The 22,189-nt window shown below is 38.3% G+C and overlaps 1 protein-coding gene across 1 annotated transcript in view; it reads right to left on the minus strand.

Moving 5' to 3' along the window:
- The window catches only part of plxna4 (plexin A4), a 659,145-nt gene that overhangs the window by 123,958 nt on the left and 512,998 nt on the right, over positions 1 to 22,189 (minus strand). The window contains 4 exon segments of the mRNA XM_055154191.1: positions 12,021 to 12,114; positions 12,196 to 12,363; positions 14,067 to 14,203; positions 17,437 to 17,560. Of these exon segments, the coding sequence (XP_055010166.1) occupies positions 12,021 to 12,114; positions 12,196 to 12,363; positions 14,067 to 14,203; positions 17,437 to 17,560 (523 nt within the window).

The raw sequence follows: 22,189 nt of genomic DNA on the forward strand, positions 1-22,189 counted from the left end.
CCAGAACTATACCAGGACTATACAAGAACTATACCAGGACTATACCAGGACTAAACCAGGACTATACAAGAACTATACCAGGACTATACAAGAACTATACCAGGACTATACCAGGACTAAACCAGGACTATACAAGAACTATACCAGGACTATACCAGGACTATACCAGGATATCAGGACTATACCAGGACTATACAAGAACTATACCAGGACTATACAAGAACTATATCAGGACTATACAAGAACTATACCAGGACTAACCAGGACTATACAAGACTATACCAGGACTATACCAGGACTAACAAGGACTATAGAACTATACAGGACTATACAAGACTATACAGGACTATACCAGGACTATACAAAACTATATCAGGACTATACCAGGACTAACCAGGACTATACAAGAACTATACCAGGACTATATCAGGACTATACAAACTATACAAGGATACCAGGACTATACCAGGACCAGGACTATACAAGAACTACTACCAGGACTATACTAAGAACTACCAGGACTAAACCAGGACTATACAAGACTATACTATAAGACTATACCAGGACTATACCAGGACTATACCAAAAACTATACAGGAACTATACCAGGACTAAACCAGGATATAAAGAACTATACAGGACTATATAAGACTATCAGACTACTACAGGACTATACAAGGAACTATACCAGGACTATACCAGGAACTAAACCAGGACTATACAAGAACTAAACTATACCAGGACTATAACCAGGACTATACACAAGAACTATACCAGGACTATACCAGACTATACAGGAACTATACAGGACTATATACAGACTATACAGAACTATATCAGGACTATACAAGACTATACCAGGACTATACAAGACTACTATACCAGGACTATACAAGAACTATACCAGGACTATACAGGACTATAAGCTATACGACTATACCAGGACTATACAAGAACTATACAGGACTATACCAGAACTATACCAGGACTATACAAGACTATATACCAGGGACTAAACCAGGACTATACAAGGACTAACCAGGACTATACAAGAACTATACCAGAGAACTATACAAACTATACCAGACTAAACCAGGACTATACAAGAAACTATACAAGGACTATACAGGACTATACAGACTAACAACCAGACTATACAAGAACTATATCAGGACTATACAGGACTAACCAGGACTATACAGAACTATACAGAACTATACCAGGACTACCAGACTAACCAGGACTATACAAGGAACTATCAGGACTATCAGGAACTATATTATCAGGACTATACAAGAACTATATCAGAACTATACAAGAACTATACAGGACTAAACCAGGACTATACAAGACTATACCAGGACTATACAAGAACTATACAGACTATAGGACCATACTAAACCAGGACTATACAAGAACTATAATCAGGACTATACACTATCAGACTAAACGGACTATACAAGAACTATACCAGGACTAGACTATACAAGCCAGATACTATACAGGACTATACCAGGACTATACAAGAACTATACTATACCAGACTACAGAACTATACAAGAACTATACCAGACTATCAAGAACTATATACCAGGACTATACAAGAACTATATACCAGGACTATACTATAAGACTATACAAAACCAGGACTATACAAGAACTATACCAGGACTATACAAGAAACCAGGACTATACAAGAACTATATCAGGGAACTACAGGACTATAAGACAGAACTATACCAGGACTATACCAGGACTACAGGACTATACAAGAACTAACTATATCAGACTATACAAGACTATCAACTATACCAGGACTATACTATACAAGAACTATATCAGACTAACCAGGACTAAACCAGGACTACCAGGATACCAGGACTAAACCAGGACTATACCAGGACTATACAAAACTATACAGACTATACCAGGACTATACCAGGGACTATACAAGAACTATACCAGGACTATACAAGAACTATACCAGGACTATACCAGGACTATACAAGAACTATACCAGGACTACAAGAGGACTATATACCAGGACTATACAGTAAACTACTACCAGGACTATAAACCAGGACTATACCAGGACTATACAAGAACTATACCAGGACTATACCAGGACTATACAAGAACTATACAAGAACTATACCAGGACTATACCAGGACTATACAAGAACTATACCAGGACTATACAAGAACTATACCAGGACTATACAAGAACTATACCAGGACTATACCAGGACTATACAAGAACTATACCAGGACTATACAAGAACTATACCAGGACTATACAAGAACTATACCAGGACTATACCAGGACTATACCAGGACTATACAAGAACTATACCAGGACTATACAAGAACTATACCAGGACTATACAAGAACTATACCAGGACTACCAGGACTATACAGACTATACCAGGACTATACAAGAAACTATACCAGGACTATACAAGAACTATACCAGGACTATACTATACAAGACTATACCAGACTATACAAACTATAACAGGAACAGACTACTATACAAGACTATACAAGAACTATACCAGGACTTACTACCAGGACTATACAAAACTATACCAGGACTACCAGGACTATACCAGGACTATACAAGAGGACTATACCAGGACTATACAAGACTATATCAGGACTATACAAGACTATACCAGGAAGACTATATCAGGACTATACCAGAACTATACCACGACTATACCAGGACTATAAGCAGGACTATCAAGACTATACCAGGACTATACAAGAACTATACCAGGACTATACAGACTATACCAGACTATACCAGGACTAAACCAGGACATATATACAAGAACTAAACCAGGACTATACCAGGACTAAACCAGAATTACACCAAGGCTAAATCAGAACTAAACCAGAACTATACCAGAACTAAACCAGGACTAAACCAGAACTAAACCAGGACTAAACCAGGACTAAACCAAGACTATAACAGAACTAAACCAGAACTATACCAAGACTAAACCAGGAAAACAAGGACTAAACCAGGAATATACCAGAACTATACCAAGACTATACCTGGATTATTCCAGGACTAAACCAGGACTAAACCAGAACTAAACCAGGACTAAACAAGGACTAAACCAGGACTAAACCAGAACTAAACCAGGACTAAACAAGTACTAAACCAGGACTAAACCAGGACTAAACCAAGGCTGAACAGGACTATTTTACTAAAGACACAATATATAGAGTCTTGTTTTTGTTTTTTTTAAGATACGTCACGTTTTTTAAACATTACATTTTTTTTCAACAAAGTATTCACATTTTTGCTAACACTTTTAATTCTTTTACACTTTTGTAATGCAGCTACTACAAGTGCAGCCAGGTAACAACTGCTGCTACTCCTAGTACTACAATATTACTGTCACTATTACAAATACTTATAGTAATGTTAATACAACGAATAATGCTACCAATATCATTTTTTCTACTGTTAACTGAATTGAATTGAGTTGAATTTTTATTTATACCACAGCAACAGGTTTACAACTCTGTGCATGTTTTTGATGAGGACAAAATATTATGGGACAGTTAAAAGCTCAAAGGTCATTTAAAGGTACAGTGTGTAACTTTCAGGATGTGGCTCATCACCTGCACGATTCCACGGAAACAGAAAGTTAAAACCAAAACTTCGGAACATTCTCCAGGTTAAATAAGAGTCGGGTTTATGGAGATTATCAGTGCAACCAAAATAAAAAATGTTTTAATTTTATATTTGTGGCTAAAAAGTTAGGTACTAGAGCTTTAAAATGTATAGACGTCATACAGAAATGCCATTCGTTCCTGAAACCCTCTTATCTCTCTGTCTCCTTCTTCTGTGTTTTTTTTTCTCTCTCTTTCTTCCCTGTCGTTCTCTGTCTCTCTCTCCGTCTTCTGCTGTTATTCCGTGGCTGATCATTCATTTTCTTTGACACTTGTTCGTGCTGCCGTCTCTGCTCGGTGCCACTTCACCGCAGAATTACACCACGTTTTACAGTAAAGTGCCCCATTTCTTCAAAAGTCTGAAATCGAAATCTAGTCTGATGCAGCTGCTTTTGTTCCATTCACTCCTCTCCCGGGCACTCCGCGAGAACTAAACCAGGATTATAACAGGACTAAACCAGGACTATATACCAGGACTATACCAGGACTCAACTGAGCAAGAACTAAACCAGGACTATACCAGGACTACACTAAGACTGTACTTGGACTATACCAGGACTATGCCAGGACTATACCAAGACTATTCTAGGACTATACCAGGACTATACCAGGACCATACCAAGACTATACCAAGACTATACCAGGACTATACCAGGACTATACCAGGACTATACCAGACATACCAAGACTATACCAGGACTATACCAGGACTATACCAAGACTATACCAGGACTATACCAGGACTATACAAGACTATACCAGGACTATACCAGGACTATACCAGGACTATACCAGGACTATACCAGGACTATACCAGACTATACCAGGACTATACCAGGACTATACCAGGACATACCAGGACCATACCAAGACTATACTAGGACTATACCAGGACTATACCAGACCATACCAAGACCATACCAGACTATACAAGACTATACTAGGACTATACAGGACATACCAGGACTATACCAAGACTATACTAGGACTATACCAGGACTATACCAGGACCATACCAGGACCTATACCAAGACTATACTAGGACTATACCAGGACTATACCAGGACTATACAGGACATACCAGACTATACCAGGACTATACTAGGACTATACCAGGACTATACCAGGACCATACCAAGACTATACTAGGACTATACCAGGACATACCAGGACTATACCAGGACCATACCAAGACTATACTAGGACTATACAGGACTATACCAGGACTATACCAGACCATACAAGACTATACTAGGACTATACCAGGACTATACCAGGACCATACCAGGACCATACCAAGACTATACTAGGACTATACCAGGACTATACCAGGACCATACCAAGACTATACCAGGACTATACCAGGACCATACCAAGACTATACCAGGACTATACTAGGACTATACCAAGACTATACCAGGACTATACCAGGACTATACCAGGACTATACCAGGACCATACCAAGACTATACCAGGACTATACTAGGACTATACCAAGACTATACCAGGACTATACCAGGACTATACCAGGACCATACCAAGACTATACCAGGACTATCCAGGACTATACCAGGACCATACCAAGACTATACCAGGACTATACTAGGACTATACCAGGACTATACCAAGACTATACCAGGACTATACTAGGACTATACTAGGACTATACCAAGACTATACTATACAGGACTATACTAGGACTATACCAAGACTATACTAGGACTATACCAGGACTATACCAGGACTATACCAGGACCATACCAAGACTATACCAGGACTATACTAGGACTATACCAAGACTATACCAGGACTATACTAGGACTATACCAAGACTATACTAGGACTATACCTATACCAGGACTATACCAGGACTATACCAAGACTATACTAGGACTATACCAGGACTATACCAGGACCATACCAAGACTATACCAGACTATACTAGGACTATACTAGGACTATACCAAGACTATACTAGGACTATACCAAGACTATACCAGGACCATACCAAGACTATACAAGGACTATACTAGGACTATACCAGGACTATACCAGGACTATACTAGGACTATACCAAGACTATACTAGGACTATACCAGGACTATACCAGGACCATACCAGGACCATACCAAGACTATACTAGGACTATACTAGGACTATACCAAGACTATACTAGGACTATACCAGGACTATACCAGGACATACCAGGACCATACCAAGACTATACTAGGACTATACCAAGACTATACCAGGACCATACCAAGACTATACTAGGACTATACAAGGACTATACCAAGACTATACCAGGACCATACCAGACACTAGGACTATACTAGGACTATACCAAGACTATACCAGGACTACCAGGACCATACCAGGACTATACTAGACTATACTAGGACTATACCAAGACTATACCAGGACCATACCAAGACTATACTAGGACTATACTAGGACTATACCAAGACTATACCAGGACCATACCAAGACTATACTAGGACTATACTAGACTATACCAAGACTATACCAGGACTATACCAGGACTGAGCTGAGCAAGAACTAAACCAGGACTATACTAGGATTAAACAAAGACTATATCAGCAAGAAGCAAACCAGGACTCTACCAACACTAAACCAAGAATAAACCAGGACTATTCAAAGACTAGACCAGGACTGAACTGAGCAAGAACTATACCAGGACTATACCAAGCCTAAACCAGGACTATACCAGGATTATACCAAGACTACACTAGGACTACAACAGGACTACACCAAGACTACACCAAGACTAAACCAGAACTAAACCGGGACTAAACCAGAACTAAACCAGGACTATTCCAGGATTATACCAAGACTACACTAGGACTACAACAGGACTACACCAAGACTAAACCAGAACTAAACCAGGACTAAACCAGAACTAAACCAGGACTATACTGGGATTGTCTTTACTGTAAAAGGTCAAATCCAGGTCTGTATGACTTTAGCTCAAACGTTGCTAAAATATTAAAGCTGCACTGTGTAACTTTTCCGCAGGGTCCATCACCTGTTTCCTGATATTACTGCTTTGCCTGGAATGTTGCACAGTAAGATTTTAAAAGTATCTGTCACCATGGAGACCAGGTCAGATCTGTGGAGAGGCTTGAACACATTTATTAGCAATGTAAATGAAAGAAAGCAAGATAATAAGTTTAATGCCATACTGCGGAACATCCCAAGCAAAGAAACAACTATATATCTAAATATCTCCATGGAGACAATCAGATTAACCTCCACCAGAAAAGTTACACAATGCACCAGAAATGTTTCCTCATATCGAAAAATATTGTGTTTTTTTTCAATTTAATTAAAAAATTTCTCAATAAAAACGATTACAAATGGATTTCAATATTAATTTCCGGAGTATAAAGAAAACAGACTTTTAATCATCGCCACAAAAATAGTGAAATTTCTTCCTCTCCCATGTTTTTGAGACAGATGATTGGCTGTGGACCTCTTCATTAAAAAGACCCACGCTGATCATTGACAGTTATTAATTAGAAATCTCTGAATCTCAATTAAAATTTGATTAAATACACAGTGCTTCTATTAGTGTGACTCTTACCAAAAAATAAAATGTGAATAAATTACTCTCATTTGAACAAAGAGTAGTAGTAGCTGCTAGTAGTAGTAGTAGTAGTAGTAGTAGTAGTAGTAGTAGTAGTAGTAGTACCAGTAGTAGTAGTAGTAGTAGTAGTAGTAGTAGTAGTAGTAGTAGTAGTAGTAGTAGTAGTAGTAGTAGTAGTAGTAGTAGTAGTAGTAGTAGTAGTAGTAGTAGTAGTAGTAGTAGTAGTAGTAGTAGTAGTAGTAGTAGTAGTAGTAGTAGTAGTAGTAGTAGTAGTAGTAGTAGTAGTAGTAGTAGTAGTATAGTAGTAGTAGTAGTAGTAGTAGTAGTAGTAGTAGTAGTAGTAGTAGTAGTAGTAGTAGTAGTAGTAGTAGTAGTAGTAGTAGTAGTAGTAGTAGTAGTAGTAGTAGTAGTAGAAGTAGTAGTAGTAGTAGTAGTAGTAGTAGTAGTAGTAGTAGTAGTAGTAGTAGTAGTAGTAGTAGTAGCAGTAGTAGTAGTAGTAGTAGTAGTAGTAGTAGTAGTAGTAGAGTAGAAGTACAAAAGGCCCAGTAAAAAAAAGTATTTGGGAAAATTACTACTCAAGTAAGAGCAACTTAAAGGTACATTGTGTAACGTTTGTAAATGCTTTTCTCTATGGAGATGCTGTTGCTTTGTCTGGAATGTTTCACAGTGTGGCATTAAAGACAAAACCAGACCAAGTTACAGGTCAGATCTGTGGAGAGGCGAACCCGCTCATAGTAAGAATGTCTGTTTTGCAAGGTATTTTTGAGCTTTAAAAACCCCCTGTAATTGAACACATGTAAAGTAGAGCTGTTTAATGTCCTACTGTGGAACATCTCCATAGAAACGACCAGGTGATGGTCCCCACAAAACAAAAAAGTTACACAGTGTACCTTTAAAGAGTAACTGTCAGTGAGTAACATCTAAGTTATGTAATTTGAACGACAAAACATTAAATAAAGCCCAAAACTGGTACACAAAATAAAATAAAAAATAAAAAAACTACATTATATCTGAAGCAATGCTGCAAGAAACACAAATGTTCAAATAATTTCATATTATCAACATAAAGCTTTTTTCACTTGTAGATTTACTCACAGTGGGAAAAGGAACTAAAACGTAATGTTAGTTCAATAAAAATATAACTCAAGGAGGAGTAAAAGTATGCTGCTAGAAAAGTACTCATGACATGTACAAATAAAAGTTAAAGTTACACAAGTAAACGTAAGATTCAGGTGTAGGACTGTCTTAGAAATAACCTCACTTTAACCAAAACACAGGGGATTTACTTTGTTAAAGATATACAATATTTTCTTTAGATCTTCTATTGCAAACATGTCAAACTCAGGCCCAGGGGACAAATTTGGCCCATGATATAATTATATTTGGTCCACGTGATCATATGAAATATGTATTAGAGCTGATCCGCTGTCTACAGATAGACTATAGAGACATTATTTATTTAAAATCTTGTTATTATTTTATATTATACTTGTTCTGAATTCAGTGTTTAAGCAAAACTATTATTAAACATTTATTTTAATAAGAAAAGGTTTAACATTACATTCGAAAGAAGATAAAACATGCAGATGTTGTTGAAATTTTTCAATAAATATTTAGATTGGCCCACGACTTAGTCCCAGTTTTTAATTTTGGCCTCTGTGAATTTGAGTCTGATCTACTGTAAACAACAACTCAAACTTTCACTAACTTTGTCCATAGTTTAACTGATTAAAGCCTTTTAACAGATTTTACAGATTGTTTATTTACATAGTTTAAGGAAAGTAAAGAATTCTCATGTCCGTTGTACTTTTGAATTGTACTCGTGAAAAGTACAATTTCTTTAAAAAGTTACACAAGTGAACATAGCTACACACTACCCACCTTTACTCAAGTAAAAGTACTGTTACTTCCATAAAAATATAACTCAAGAAGGAGTAAAAATACGCTGCTAGAAAAGTACTCGTGAAAAGTACAATTTCTTTTAAAGGTCAAACAAGTAATAGGCCAAGAAGTGACTGAAACATGATCTCGTGTTGCAGTATAGTTGGGTTCAGACGCAGTGGCTCAGTATTCTAATCACAGAGCCGCACAGATGTTAAATATGGATGGTGACCCGGCTCAAATGGACCATGAAGCGAGCATTACCCCCTTTGTCACTCCCTGTGTTTTCAATCAGCTCGCAGCACCCTTTAATACACCTCCCCTGGGTGCCACAACGCCACAGACACACAGCGAATTTGACGAGGGTCAGACTCCAGCTTTGTTATCACTTTCTCTTTATTCAGACGCCACCTGTTGACTCACAGTACGCCGTTTACGCCCTACTGTAGCTCCGACCCATTTACCTTGGTGTACCTCTAGTGAAAATATGTCTGAGGTTACTTAAAGGTCCTACATTACACAAAATCGAGTCTTTGTGAGCTTCAGGTCATGTTAGACTCTTCAAAAACAGACCCGGAGTTGTGTTTTGTTTCATTCACCCACGTTGGAGTAATCCTTTATTTAGTTATTTAGTCTGCAGAGGTGGGACCAAGTCGTTGTTTTGCAAGTCTCAAGTAAGTCTCAAGTCTTTGACCTCAAGTCCGAGTCAAGTCCCGACTCAAATACAGGCAAGTCCAAGTCGAATCTCGAGTCAGTGGCCCATAAGTCCAAGTCAAGCTTCAAGTAATTTCAAGTTTTTAAATCAAATATAGCTGAGATTTTTTGCAATTTATATTCATTTTCAACTAAATTGCACTTAAAAAATCTAAGTATATTTATACATGAGTATTTATAGAGTATGTAAGTATTGTAGAAATGTTAATTTGTCCTTTTTAAATGTCTTGATGAGATCTTAGAGTGAATCTTTACGGTCAGAATAGAAAGAATTCAGATTTAAAAGTGCTTCTCAAGACTTCTCAAGTCACAGGCCTCAAGTCTGAGTCAAGTCCCAAGTCACTGACCTTCAAGTCCGAGTCGAATCCCAAGTCCAAGAGAGAGACAAAAAAATAAATAAATAAACAAAAAAACTACATTATATTTGAATGATGCTGCAAGAAACACAAATGTTCAAATAATTTCATATTGTCAACATTAAGCTTTTGTCACTTGTAGATTTACTCACAGTGAGAAAAGTAAATAAAACCTTTACTCAAGTAAGAGTACTGTTACTTCAATAAAAAAATAACACAAGTAGGAGTATTTAAAAGTGCTTTTCAAGTCTTCTCAAGTCCAAGTCAAGTCCCAAGTCACTGACCTTCAAGTCCAAGTCGAGTTCGAAGTTCCAGTCCATTTTATCGAGTCTCAAGTCCTAAAAATAGTGACTCACGACCTGCAAGTCCCACCTCTGTCCGTCTGTCTACATTTCCAAAGCTGAAAATGCGCCGTTCCACCTTGTGATGTCATGAAGCGGTAGTTTTCAAGTTAATTTTACCTTTTGTTCAGTAGAGAGTGGAGCGCTGACTGTATCACCACATGAAATCCTGACATAAACAACAGAGTCACAGACGACGTGTCAAGTGTCTCTGAATAAAAGATTGAGTAACACGGAGCTAAAAGAGCTGTTATACCAATATTTAGTAAACACTGAAGTGCTAATTGCAATAACTATCAAGAACTATTCATGACTTTTATCATTTTAATGTTGAAAGGCCAATATCACGCTATTTTCTGATCTATGTTATAATGTTGTTTCCTCATCAAAAACACGTTAAAACATACCTAACACACAAATCACACATATTTAGGCTGTGTTCTTCCTCCAAACAAAAAACACTCTGCCTTTTCATGTCATGTGGTAATACAGAAAGTGCTCCACTGTGTTTTTAAACTCCACACGCCTTCATTAGAATCATTTCAATGACTTCAGCCCCTGGAATTGTCAATCAAAACTAAAACAAAACTTAAAATGTAGCTGAAAACGACTGCTTCATGACATCACAATGTGGAACGGAGCATTTTGAGCTTTGGAAATATTGACAAATTAATAATAAAGAGTTACTCAAATATGTGTGAATGAAAGAAAACGCAACTCTTGGTACGTTATTGACATGGCTTAAAGCTTAAAGAGTAATTTATGTGTAATATAGGACCTTAATGTTAAAATAGCTTCTTGGGTCTGTACATTCATGAATGTCCAGTTGTTTAGCCTAGTTTTTTTAGTTTAGTTCAGACATGTCAAACTCAGGCCTGGGGGTCAAATATGGCCCGCAATATAATACATATTTATATGTATTGGAGCTGCCCGCCGGCTACAGATAGACTATATAGACATTATTTATTTAAAATGTTGTTATTATTTTATATTATGCTTGTTCTGGATTCAGTGTTTAAGCAAAACTATTATTAAACATTTATTTTAATAAGAAACCGTTTTGAAAGAAGATAAAACATGCAGATGTTGTTGAAATTTTTCAATAAATATTTAATTTGGCCCACAACTTAGTCCCAGTTTTTAATTTTACTCCTCTGTGAATTTGAGTTTGACACCCCTGGTTTAGTCCTTGTCTAGTACAGGTTTAATTCCAGGTTTATTCCTAATTTTAATGTGGTTTTTGTGCCGTTGTGAAAGTTGCCAAAGAGTTACTAAACTGCATAGGACTTGAGACATTCATGTGTAGGGCTGGATTAAAAATATCCTCACTTTAACCAAAACACAGAGGATTTATTGTTTCTGATTAAGCCCTTGTATCAGATTTTACATCTTGTTTATTTCCATAGTTTAGGGAAAGTAAAGAATTGTCTTACATTAAGTGTCTCGTGTCCGTTGTACTTGGCTCTGATCAGTGGAGTCTGAATGATGTCCAGGTTAGTTCCTGTCACTGTCACTGGTGTATGCCCACTGAAAAACAAAAAACATTTATAATATTACATACAAATCTCACAGCGTTTCCATAAGCACGTGTCGACTTGTCTCCTGCACCTGTAGATGCTCCACTCGGGCTCGATCCTGGTGATGGTGGGATCCTCCACGTACTCGAACCTCAGGTCCTTCTGGAGATGGGCCCTGTCGATGCTCACGGACACGGACACGTTCCCGTAACCGTGCAGAGACGCGTGAGTGCGGCAGGTGAGCCACAGACCGCCCCTCCTACAGCAAATAAACACACAAAGGTTATGACGATGCATTTCTGGAACCTGGGAAACTATATTTATGTTTACTTTATAAATAAAAGAAAAAGAAAAAGTTGATTCCTAACACTCCTAACATAACTTCTACAAAATAAAAAGGTTAAGGATTTTGGTGAAAAAAACATCATAAATATAGCATCAGATGTTTTTTTATTTCTTGGTCTGGAAATTGAAAGACTTTTTTTTTCTTCTCAAATGCACCTTTAAAAACAAGTCTTGTTATACTGTGAGTGGAGTCACCTGCTTGTCTCCATAAAAACATAATATGTTTTATGTTACACTGTGGAACATTCCAGAAAACCATTACTGTTGGGCAACTTACTCCAGAACTGTAATGCGTTATTTATTATTTGTTACTGTCATTTCAAAGTAATTTGTTAAATTATAATATTACTGTATTTAAAATGTAAAACATTACAAGACTATTGCAGCACTTTAAGTTACTCTCACCAAGATAAGTGTGTGAAGATGCCGAACTTTTGCGCTGTATATGGACTGAACCAGGACTAAGCCAGGATTAATCCGAGGTCTGAACCAGGACTAAACCAGATCTAAACCAGGACTAAACCAGGACTAAACCAGGACTAAACCAGGACTAAACCAGAACTGAACAAGGACTAATCTTGGACTAGGACTTGGAATCTAGGACCGCCCCTGAGAGAACCCTGAGCCCGCGGACCAGGGTGTCCAAAAAACGCGATCGGGCATCAGCTGTGATTCGCCCCATGGGTCGTGGAGTTCTGTCTCGGTCCTTTTGCCCGTGGTTATCTAACGGTCTACGAGGGTGCACCTCTGGGCCCGTCCCGACACTCAGAACCGTAACAATGGCGTTTCACCGCTGCTGATATCACGGTGATTTTAGCAAATTTGGATGAAGAAAAACGAAAAACCCACCACTTCAATCCAGGTTAAAAATGCACTGTCAGTATGCATTGTACCAAGTAAAAATGTATTTATTTTTTTCCTGTAATGCCTTAAATTACTTTTATAACGCCCAACACTGGAGACCATTAAAATCTGGATGGAGAAAAGTGAGGGACAAATCCTCCACCAGAAAAGTTACATAAAGCAGCTTTAAAGATGCACTATGTAACTTCCAAAGTGGCGAGTCCGCTACTTGCTTGTCCCGTGGAGATGTTATTTGTTTGTCTGGAATGTTCCACAGTAGAGCATTAAACATATCAGCCTTCCATTTGTTCAGTTATTGTTGTTCTATAGCTCAAAAACACCATAAAAAACATGAATTCATACCACGTGCAGGCTTACTTCTCCGTAAATCTGAACGTCTCCATCGCGATTACAAAGTTTATTTCCGTACTCAAGGCAAAACGGTCACATCTCCACGGAGACAAATCCCGCACCAGAAAAGTTACACACAACAGCTTTAACTAAAACGTGGAAGGCACACTGTGTACTTTTCACCAGGAATCTTTCGCAACCTTCAGATAAAATATTAAATAAATAAATCAGATATTCACACAGATGTTCCGCCGATTTATTCCTCGCTATTTTAACCTTCACACTAACACCGGCAGGTTTCCCCCCAAGGTCAGAGTGTTTGAGCCGGCTTCCTCGGGCTGATAGGCTCCCGTTGGCTTTGACAGAGCCGTTAATTGAGTGCTGAAGTGTGAGTGACAGTCTCCACATTGGCTCCTCTCTCACCTCAGGTACGTGCACGGCTGGTCCTTAAACATGATGGACACGTTGCTCCCGGCGTCCAGGTGGCTTCCGGTGATGTTGACGATGGTTCCCCCGGAAACAGGCCCGCGGTTCGGTTTAATGCTGAGGATTCTGGGTATCTGAGTGCGGAAGAAGGGAAGAGGAGAGTGGGGATTAATATCGGTTCAGATGGTGTCACAGTTTACAGTACGATGTATGTAACAATAATAATGAAAATGTCTTGGATCTGAACAGTGCGTTTCAATATATTCAGAGCTTTATATTGTTTATTCATTCACTCTAGCTGCCTTCTGTCTCTTCACCACTACGCGCTCTGGCCGCCAATCATCACTCATGCGTAAAGTGTCTTGCTCAAGGACATAGGCTACGTTCAGGCTGCAGGGCTTAACGCTCAATTACGATTTTTTTGTGAAATCCGATGTTTTTGCGAGGTCGTTCACATTTCCAATTAAATGCGACTTGTATGTGACTCCAGTTTGGACAGTAAACGGCCCGAAAGTGTCCCGCATGTGCACTGGAGACACGACGACGTCAACCGCAGCGAGCGTCTCTGTGTTTACGGAAGTTGTCCAAACATGGACGCGAGCATTGAGCACCTGGAGATTTTAAAGTTCCTCTCGTACCGGAGCCTGAACGTGAACAACTTGTTTTAAGGAGACTGAGAAGGAGAAGGACGAAGTTTTTGGTCGTGGTGTTTTGTGGATCAGCGGCAGCGACGTCCGTTGAAAGGAACGTGTGGATGTGGAGACGTAGCCAAGAGTGGTGAGTGGTGATGTGCTTCACTTCAGTGACACAGAGTTCATTAACAATTTTCGCCTACTTCAGTGCAGAATAGTGACGTTTGTGGCTTGTTGATAACGTGTAGGTGGATGAATGCGTTTTGACCGTTCAGACTGAAGTCACATGTCAAAAGATCAGATATGTATCGGTTTCAGGAGCACATATCCAAGTGTCCTGGTCACATTTGAAAAAATCGGATCTGTGTCGTTCAGACTGTCATTAAAAGATCAGATACAGGTCACATAGAGGCCAAAAAATTAGATTTGGGTCACTTCAGGCTGCAGTCTGAACGCAGCTTAAATGTCAGCGTGCACCGATAGAGGCTGGGATCTAACTGCAAACTGTTGGGTTATTACCAAATAAATTAGGGGTCATCAAACTAAAGCCCTATGAAGCAATCCTCAAAAGTTGTCAAGGTGTTTTTTTATATTACTTTTTGGCAAATAATAACACGTCTGCATCTTGTATTTAGTTGATTTTCAATTTAAAAATAATTAGAATCAGAATCAGAATTTATTTGTCATTTCAGTATAAAAAAAAAATACACAGAAACAAAACACGGCACTCAGGTCCAGGTCAACAGCAGCATAGATAATAATAAGAATAAATAGTTAAAATATTGTATGTCAAATACAGTCTTTAAAAAACTGTCTTTAAAAAACAAACAGCCCCCCACCTGCCCCCATTTTCTAAAGTGCGTTCCAAGTCAGTGCTGTTTTGTAAGGTGTTTTAGTGTCTGGGCTTTCTAACAGATTTTATGACGTATTTACATTTGCTGCCGAATTTTCGTCACCTGACAAGCTCGAGATCAAACAGTGACAGTCGACGCACGCGCAGAGTTTTGTAGTGCAGTTAAGAGTTAAGGCCTGTTTACACGAGAACGCTTGCTTGTAAAAATTACAAAATATTTAATCGGAAGTGCCTTTTGTTTAGATGGTGATGCAGTTTTTGGGGCTTAAAAATGCAAAAATCTGAAACCACCTCCAGAGTGGAAAAGTTGAATACGCTCCGCCGTAGCGTTTCCGTCTGCACTGCCCAAGACGCAAAACTCTGGTCAGATCTGCTCACGTCGCGTACGAGTTTACGTCACATACATCAACACCTGGAGTCACCACCTAGTCATCTGTCATGCAGACCCAATCGAATTCCACGCTTTTGCATCACCGTATGCACACAAATTTCCTCCCGAAAACGCTCGTCTAAACGCGGAATAAAAAGTGAAAACGCGACGCCACTTTTTCGTCTTCTGTTCAGACTGTCCTCATATAAACGTAGCCTTAAAACTTGACACTTGAAACTTGACAGAGAGGGCAGAGTTTTCAAAAAACTGTGGATGACTAATTATTTTTTTGTTCAGTGTAAGGACTAGGGATGGGCATGATTAGTCGATTAATCAATAATTGATCATTAAGAATTTCATCGATTACGTAAATTTTAATCGACAAACCGAATGTAGGTTGCTGTGCGTAGCCTGACCAAACAGAGGTCCGTACAAGTAGCTCTCTGCACTCAGAATGAGCGAGCAAACACAAACAGTCAGTCCGCCTGTAAGTACCGAAGTGCATATGCGTATTTAACGATGACTTGTACAAGAAATTCCACATTTTCCATTCCGGTCGGGACAAGTGTGAGTCCATGTGCACAGTGAACAAAGCAGCACATATGTTTCTGTGTCCAGTGGGAAAAAGCTTTACCAGGTGAGAGTCGCGCAATGTCCATGACGAGTCCCCACCTCCCTCCCCCCGTACGGTGTCCTGGTTTTGACAAACGCAAATATCATGTCTTTTAATCCAACAGAAATTGACCACATCAGCGACACAACAGCTGTAGTTTTATCTTCTCTTAGTTTATGCAAATTAGTGATGCGGTTTTAAGTTTCGTTTCTGTGAGAGTTGCACAAAACTGAATTAAACACATTATAATAAACGGGCTGATGTGGCTCTAGAGTCGTTACGGTTTATTTGTCGTATAGTTGAATTTTTTTATGCAGATTAGTAGTGCAGATAGTAATAATAATGATGATCATTTTAATATAAAAACGTTAATGATTAATCGATAATCGATCGTTAATTCTCTCGACGATCGATTAAGAAAATTTCATCGAATGCCCATCCCTAGTAAGGACAGTGCAGTTTGTCTGATATGCAAAGAAAGTGTGACGGTTTTCAAAAAAATATAATCTGCATCGTCAGGATCGTCAGAATTCTGTTCCCACATCAGTCAGGAGCGAAAATGTGGCCCCCAGAGAAAAAAACGTTTGGTGATCCTTGATATAAATGATCAGTAGATTGGCCTTTTCATCTGTTTTAAGGTGATATGGGTTGTCAAAAGTATCAAAACCCAGATAATAACTCTAGTAACAAAACTAGGTATGCATTTAAATACACATATATACCATAAAATTACAATACAACACAAGAATAGGAACCTCAGCAGCCATCTGAATGTTTTTTTTTTGTATTATTATTATTAAAACATTTGAGTTCCCTTGTGTTTTAGTGGTAAGATGAGTTAATGTAAAGTGTGAGACGATGTTGTGTAAATCTGAATTGTTGTACAGAAAGTGACTCACCACGAAGTAATAGTATTTGGAGGATTTTGCCATAAACTCGGGTCTGCACTCTCCCACTCCCACACAGACCTGCACGTTCCCTGTGTACTGACTGGTCTCAGCTCGGCCCATCTCACACACGATCCTGCAAGAAAACAACACGTAATCAGTGCTACAAAGAGCTGTACATGAACACAAAGTCAAATATACTAAATATATGACAGTAAAAGGGCTGTATTCAATTTTGTTTTCATGTAGTAATCTAAACCATGCTCGCCCCAGTACAGATATATTGTAAAAAAGAACTCCTAGGGTCAAAACGAGATCGTTGTGTGCTGTTTTTTTCTAATAATAAAGTGTTTTCATCGTCTACGAACTAGAAAGTAATGCTGGTGCACTGTTAGCATGCTAGTTGTTTTTAAGCATTTCACTGATGGCAAAACCCTGCTCTCTAAAAAGCTACGATTCATGTTTTTAAGACATGAAAAATGAGATACAGTCTTGAATGCTAAGCAGGGATGTAACAATGTCCAAACCTCTCGATACAGTATTTCCACAATGTGCATCTCACGGTACGATATTTATAAAGATATTTTGTGGAAACTAACAAAACTGCCGTAATCCAAATAATTCAGATTTTAAAGTGCTTAATAACAGTTGTTTCATCGTGTAGATTGGACTGAAACAGAGCAAAGAATCATGGTCTATATCACGGGTGTCAAACATACGGCCCGGGGGCCAGATCCGGCCCTCCAAGACCTTTAATCTGGCCCTCGGCTGATTTCCTACTAAAATATTTTAATTATATTTCTTATTAAAATATTGGTAATTTTCTGTGGTCGTTTAGCATAGCAGCATCTCCAGTGCCTCTGTACGTGGCCCCTCCCACCAGAGCAGCACAAATGAAGACTTGTCTCTTTCCAAACGCTCTTAAAGGACGATCGTTTTGACTGTTGACCGTGACACCCTCATCAACAAAATGTCAAAAATGAGAAAAGTGGAGCCGAGTGCAGGATTTTCCAAGAAAAAATTGACTAATTCCTATTTACATACAAGTTAAAGTTAAAACATTGTATTGAAATGACATTTTTCTTAAAGTTTCAGGTTGTTCATGATATTATAATATTTTGTAAAAGAAAGAGTTCATCAATTAAAAAAAGATTTCTGTAATAGATTTGCGTTTCTCTGCACAAATATTTGAACTTATTGTTATTTTTGGGGTTTATATGTCATGAGTTTTCTGATCCGGCCCCTTTGGGATCAAAGTCGGTTGGATACGGCCCCCGGACCAAAATGAGTTTGACACCCCTGGTCTATGTAGTTCTCTCTGTTTTTGCACCATAATAGCGAATTTAATCAAAGAAATGTGTGATGGCCCATGGTATTATTGGGAGACTTCTGATGATACAGTTATTGTTACATCCCTAACGCTAAGGCCATTTAGTCCTATTACAATTCACTATTATGGATTTATTGTATATTTCTGAAATATTGTCAAAATGTTATATTAAATACTAGGGATGTAACAATAACTGAAATATCGTGATATCGTACCGTCAAAAGTCTCACAATAATGTCACAATATATCAAATTACAAAATCCTTGCTTAAATGCATGGTTTTATAGTAGCAATAGCTAGTAAACATCGGGAACTACATATCCCATGATTCATTTCAGCGCAGACAACATGAAGAAATATGTTTTTTACTTGAATTCTTGGGGTTATGACAGAAATAATTCACACCAAAATCTTGTCAGGGAATTTTAAACGCATAAAAAGTGTCCTATCTACAATTATATCAGCCTTTCCAAAATATCGCAATAAATATCGTACCGTGAGACGCATATCGCGATAATATCGTACCGAGAGATTTGGATATCGTTACGTGTCACACAAACTAACACTTACAAACCTCCGCTCTGGTTTCTGAAAGCGATCAAAAGCTCTTATAAACTCACTGCGGTGAAAAATTAGGATCCTAGGAATGCGTTTTGGAAAGTCAGAAATAACTTTGGACCATTTCAAATGAACTAGTAGTGTTTTTTGGATTTTTAACACAGTAAAAATCAAGTTTACTGCTAAGATTTACCAACTGAGGGATGTAAAACTTTATGTTACAAAGCCAAAAACGGAAAATGTACGTGGGGAAAAGATGATTTGTTTGCAGTTTTTTTGATTTAGTCCCATTACCTCTTATAAAAAATGTCAACAAGTTTTATTATAATTAAATAAACCCTACACAAACTTCTGTTACAACCCAGTACTTACAATATTTTATAACTCTACAAAGTTATAAAATATTCCAACATCGTGCATTCCTGGCATTAACATTTATTTCACCATTACCGCGACTATATTCTCCGCGTGTTATCCGAGTTCACACATTTGTAGTCTGCCACAGTCTGTTTGCATAAATGAACCCAATATTAAAAGCTGAGCAAACTAAACAAACCAGGCATTACTGAGCTGTCTCTTCCACTCGCCGCAAACTGCCAGCCAGAGCCATTTACATACGACCGAACAAAAATCCGGCGTTTCCGAGAGGTTAGCATCTGCTTTGAAAACACCATCAATGAGCTTCTTTCGTTTCAGCGGGAATTTTCCTCGAGTGATAACGAAACGGTGCAAACAGTTTGTGAAAAGGCAGGTTAAAGGTTTTATATTACGCAAAACTGACTCTTATTATTGGTCTCTACATCCCCAAAGCTCCAAATGCTCTGTGCCACCTTGTGATGTCATGAACAGTGTCGGGGAGTAACAGATTACATGTACCGGAGTTATGTAATCAGAGTACAAATTATTGGATTACAGTTACTTTGTTGAAATAAAGTGATTACATGGAGGTATTTTCCTGATTTCACATTTTGGGCTATAACCCCCTTTTTTCTTTTTTTTTTTTGGTAATTACTCATTGGGCTGAAACTAACCCCCTTTTTTAACCCCTTTTTTTTTTTTTTTGGAAACTAAACCAGGTCTAGATCTAAACCTAAACAGGACTAAACTAAACTAAAACAGGTCTAAACCAGGACTAAACCAGGACTAAAACCAGGTCAAAACCAGGTCTAAACTAGATCTAAACTAGATCTAAAACTAGAACTAAACTAAACCAGACTAAACTAGGACTAAAACCAGGACAAAACCAGGTCTAAACAAGATCTAAACTAGATCTAAACCAGAACTAAACCAGGACTAAAACCAGGACTAAACTAGATCTTAAAACCAGGTCTAAAACCAGGTCTAAACCCAGGACTAAAACAAGGTCTAAACTAGATCTAAACCAGGTCTAAACTAGGTCTAAACCAGGACTAAAACCAGGTCTAAAACCAGGACTAAACTAGATCTAAACCAGAACTAAACCAGGACTAAACCAGGACTAAACCAGGACTAAAACCAGGTCTAAACCCAGGACTAAAACCAGGTCTAAACTAAATCTAAACCAGGTCTAAACCAGGACTAAACCAGGACTAAAACCAGGTCTAAAACCAAGTCTAAACCAGGACTAAACCAGGACTAAAACAGGAGTTAACAGGACTAAAGCTGCGTGGACGTGTCTCCTCGTCTTCTATCAATAATATTTTTAATTTGGTTCAGTAAAGTCTGGGTTTTTTATTTTCTTTTAGCAAACAAAACTTCTTATGTGAAGATTTCCTCGTCTTTGCTTCTCTACAGCAAATCAAGTAATCCAAAGTATTCAGATTACATTACTCACTTTAAGTAATTTAATGGATTCTGTTAAAAACTATATTTTGGGGTATGTAATCTGTAATCTGTAGGGGAATACATTTTAAAAGTCACCTTCCCAACACTGCTCATGAAGTAGTAGTTCTTAAGTTAAATTAGACCAGTGCTTCTCAGTTATTTTCTGTCACGCCGCGCGACATCCACAGAATAACAACACAAACATGGACAAATCGCACCCTACAAACAACAGCAAACGTTTTAGTCGCGTCTAGTAACGTGGGTTGTTACTAGACGCGACAGGTATGTTTGCAATGAGGAAACATTATAACATAGATCCAGTGTTGGGGAGTAACAGATTACATGTACCGCCGTTATGTAATCAGAGTACAAATTATGAGTAACTGTATTCAGTTACAGTTACTGTTTCAATGAGTGGTAATTGGATTACAGTTACTTTGCTGAAATAAGTGGATTACAAGGCGGTATTTTCCTGTTTTCACATTTTGTGCTACCTCGCATTTATTTATTTTTTTATTTTGGTAATTTCACTCATTGCCAGAAACCCAAACAGAACGCGCGCAATAAGAGCGATGTAAACGTCATGTTAAAGTTGGCGGTGTCAGTCACACAGTGGAAGCAGCAGTGCATTGGTAAAAACGCATTTGTGTCTTGGAAATTCTTCTCCCGATGTGAGATATATATATAAAAAACAAATATAAAATCGCCTACAACTTAAATGTGAAACAGGAGCTACTGGCACTGGTGAAAACAAACCTGCATAGACTCATAATATCTGCACTACTGTCCTATAGTGACCTGCCACATGAGTGGACGTGCACACAAACACACACAAACACAAACACACACACACACAAACACACACAAACACACACAACACACAAACACAAACACACACACACAAAACACACACACACACACACACACAAACACAACACAACACACAAACACACACAAACACACACAAACACACACACACACACAACACAAACACACACAAACACAAACACACACAAACACACACAAACACACACACACACACAAACACAAACACAAACACACAAACACACACCT

This window comes from Boleophthalmus pectinirostris, unplaced genomic scaffold (assembly GCF_026225935.1).
Source record: "Boleophthalmus pectinirostris isolate CB_2022bp ecotype Guang Dong unplaced genomic scaffold, ASM2622593v1 HiC_scaffold_18, whole genome shotgun sequence".
NCBI lineage: Eukaryota > Metazoa > Chordata > Actinopteri > Gobiiformes > Gobiidae > Boleophthalmus > Boleophthalmus pectinirostris.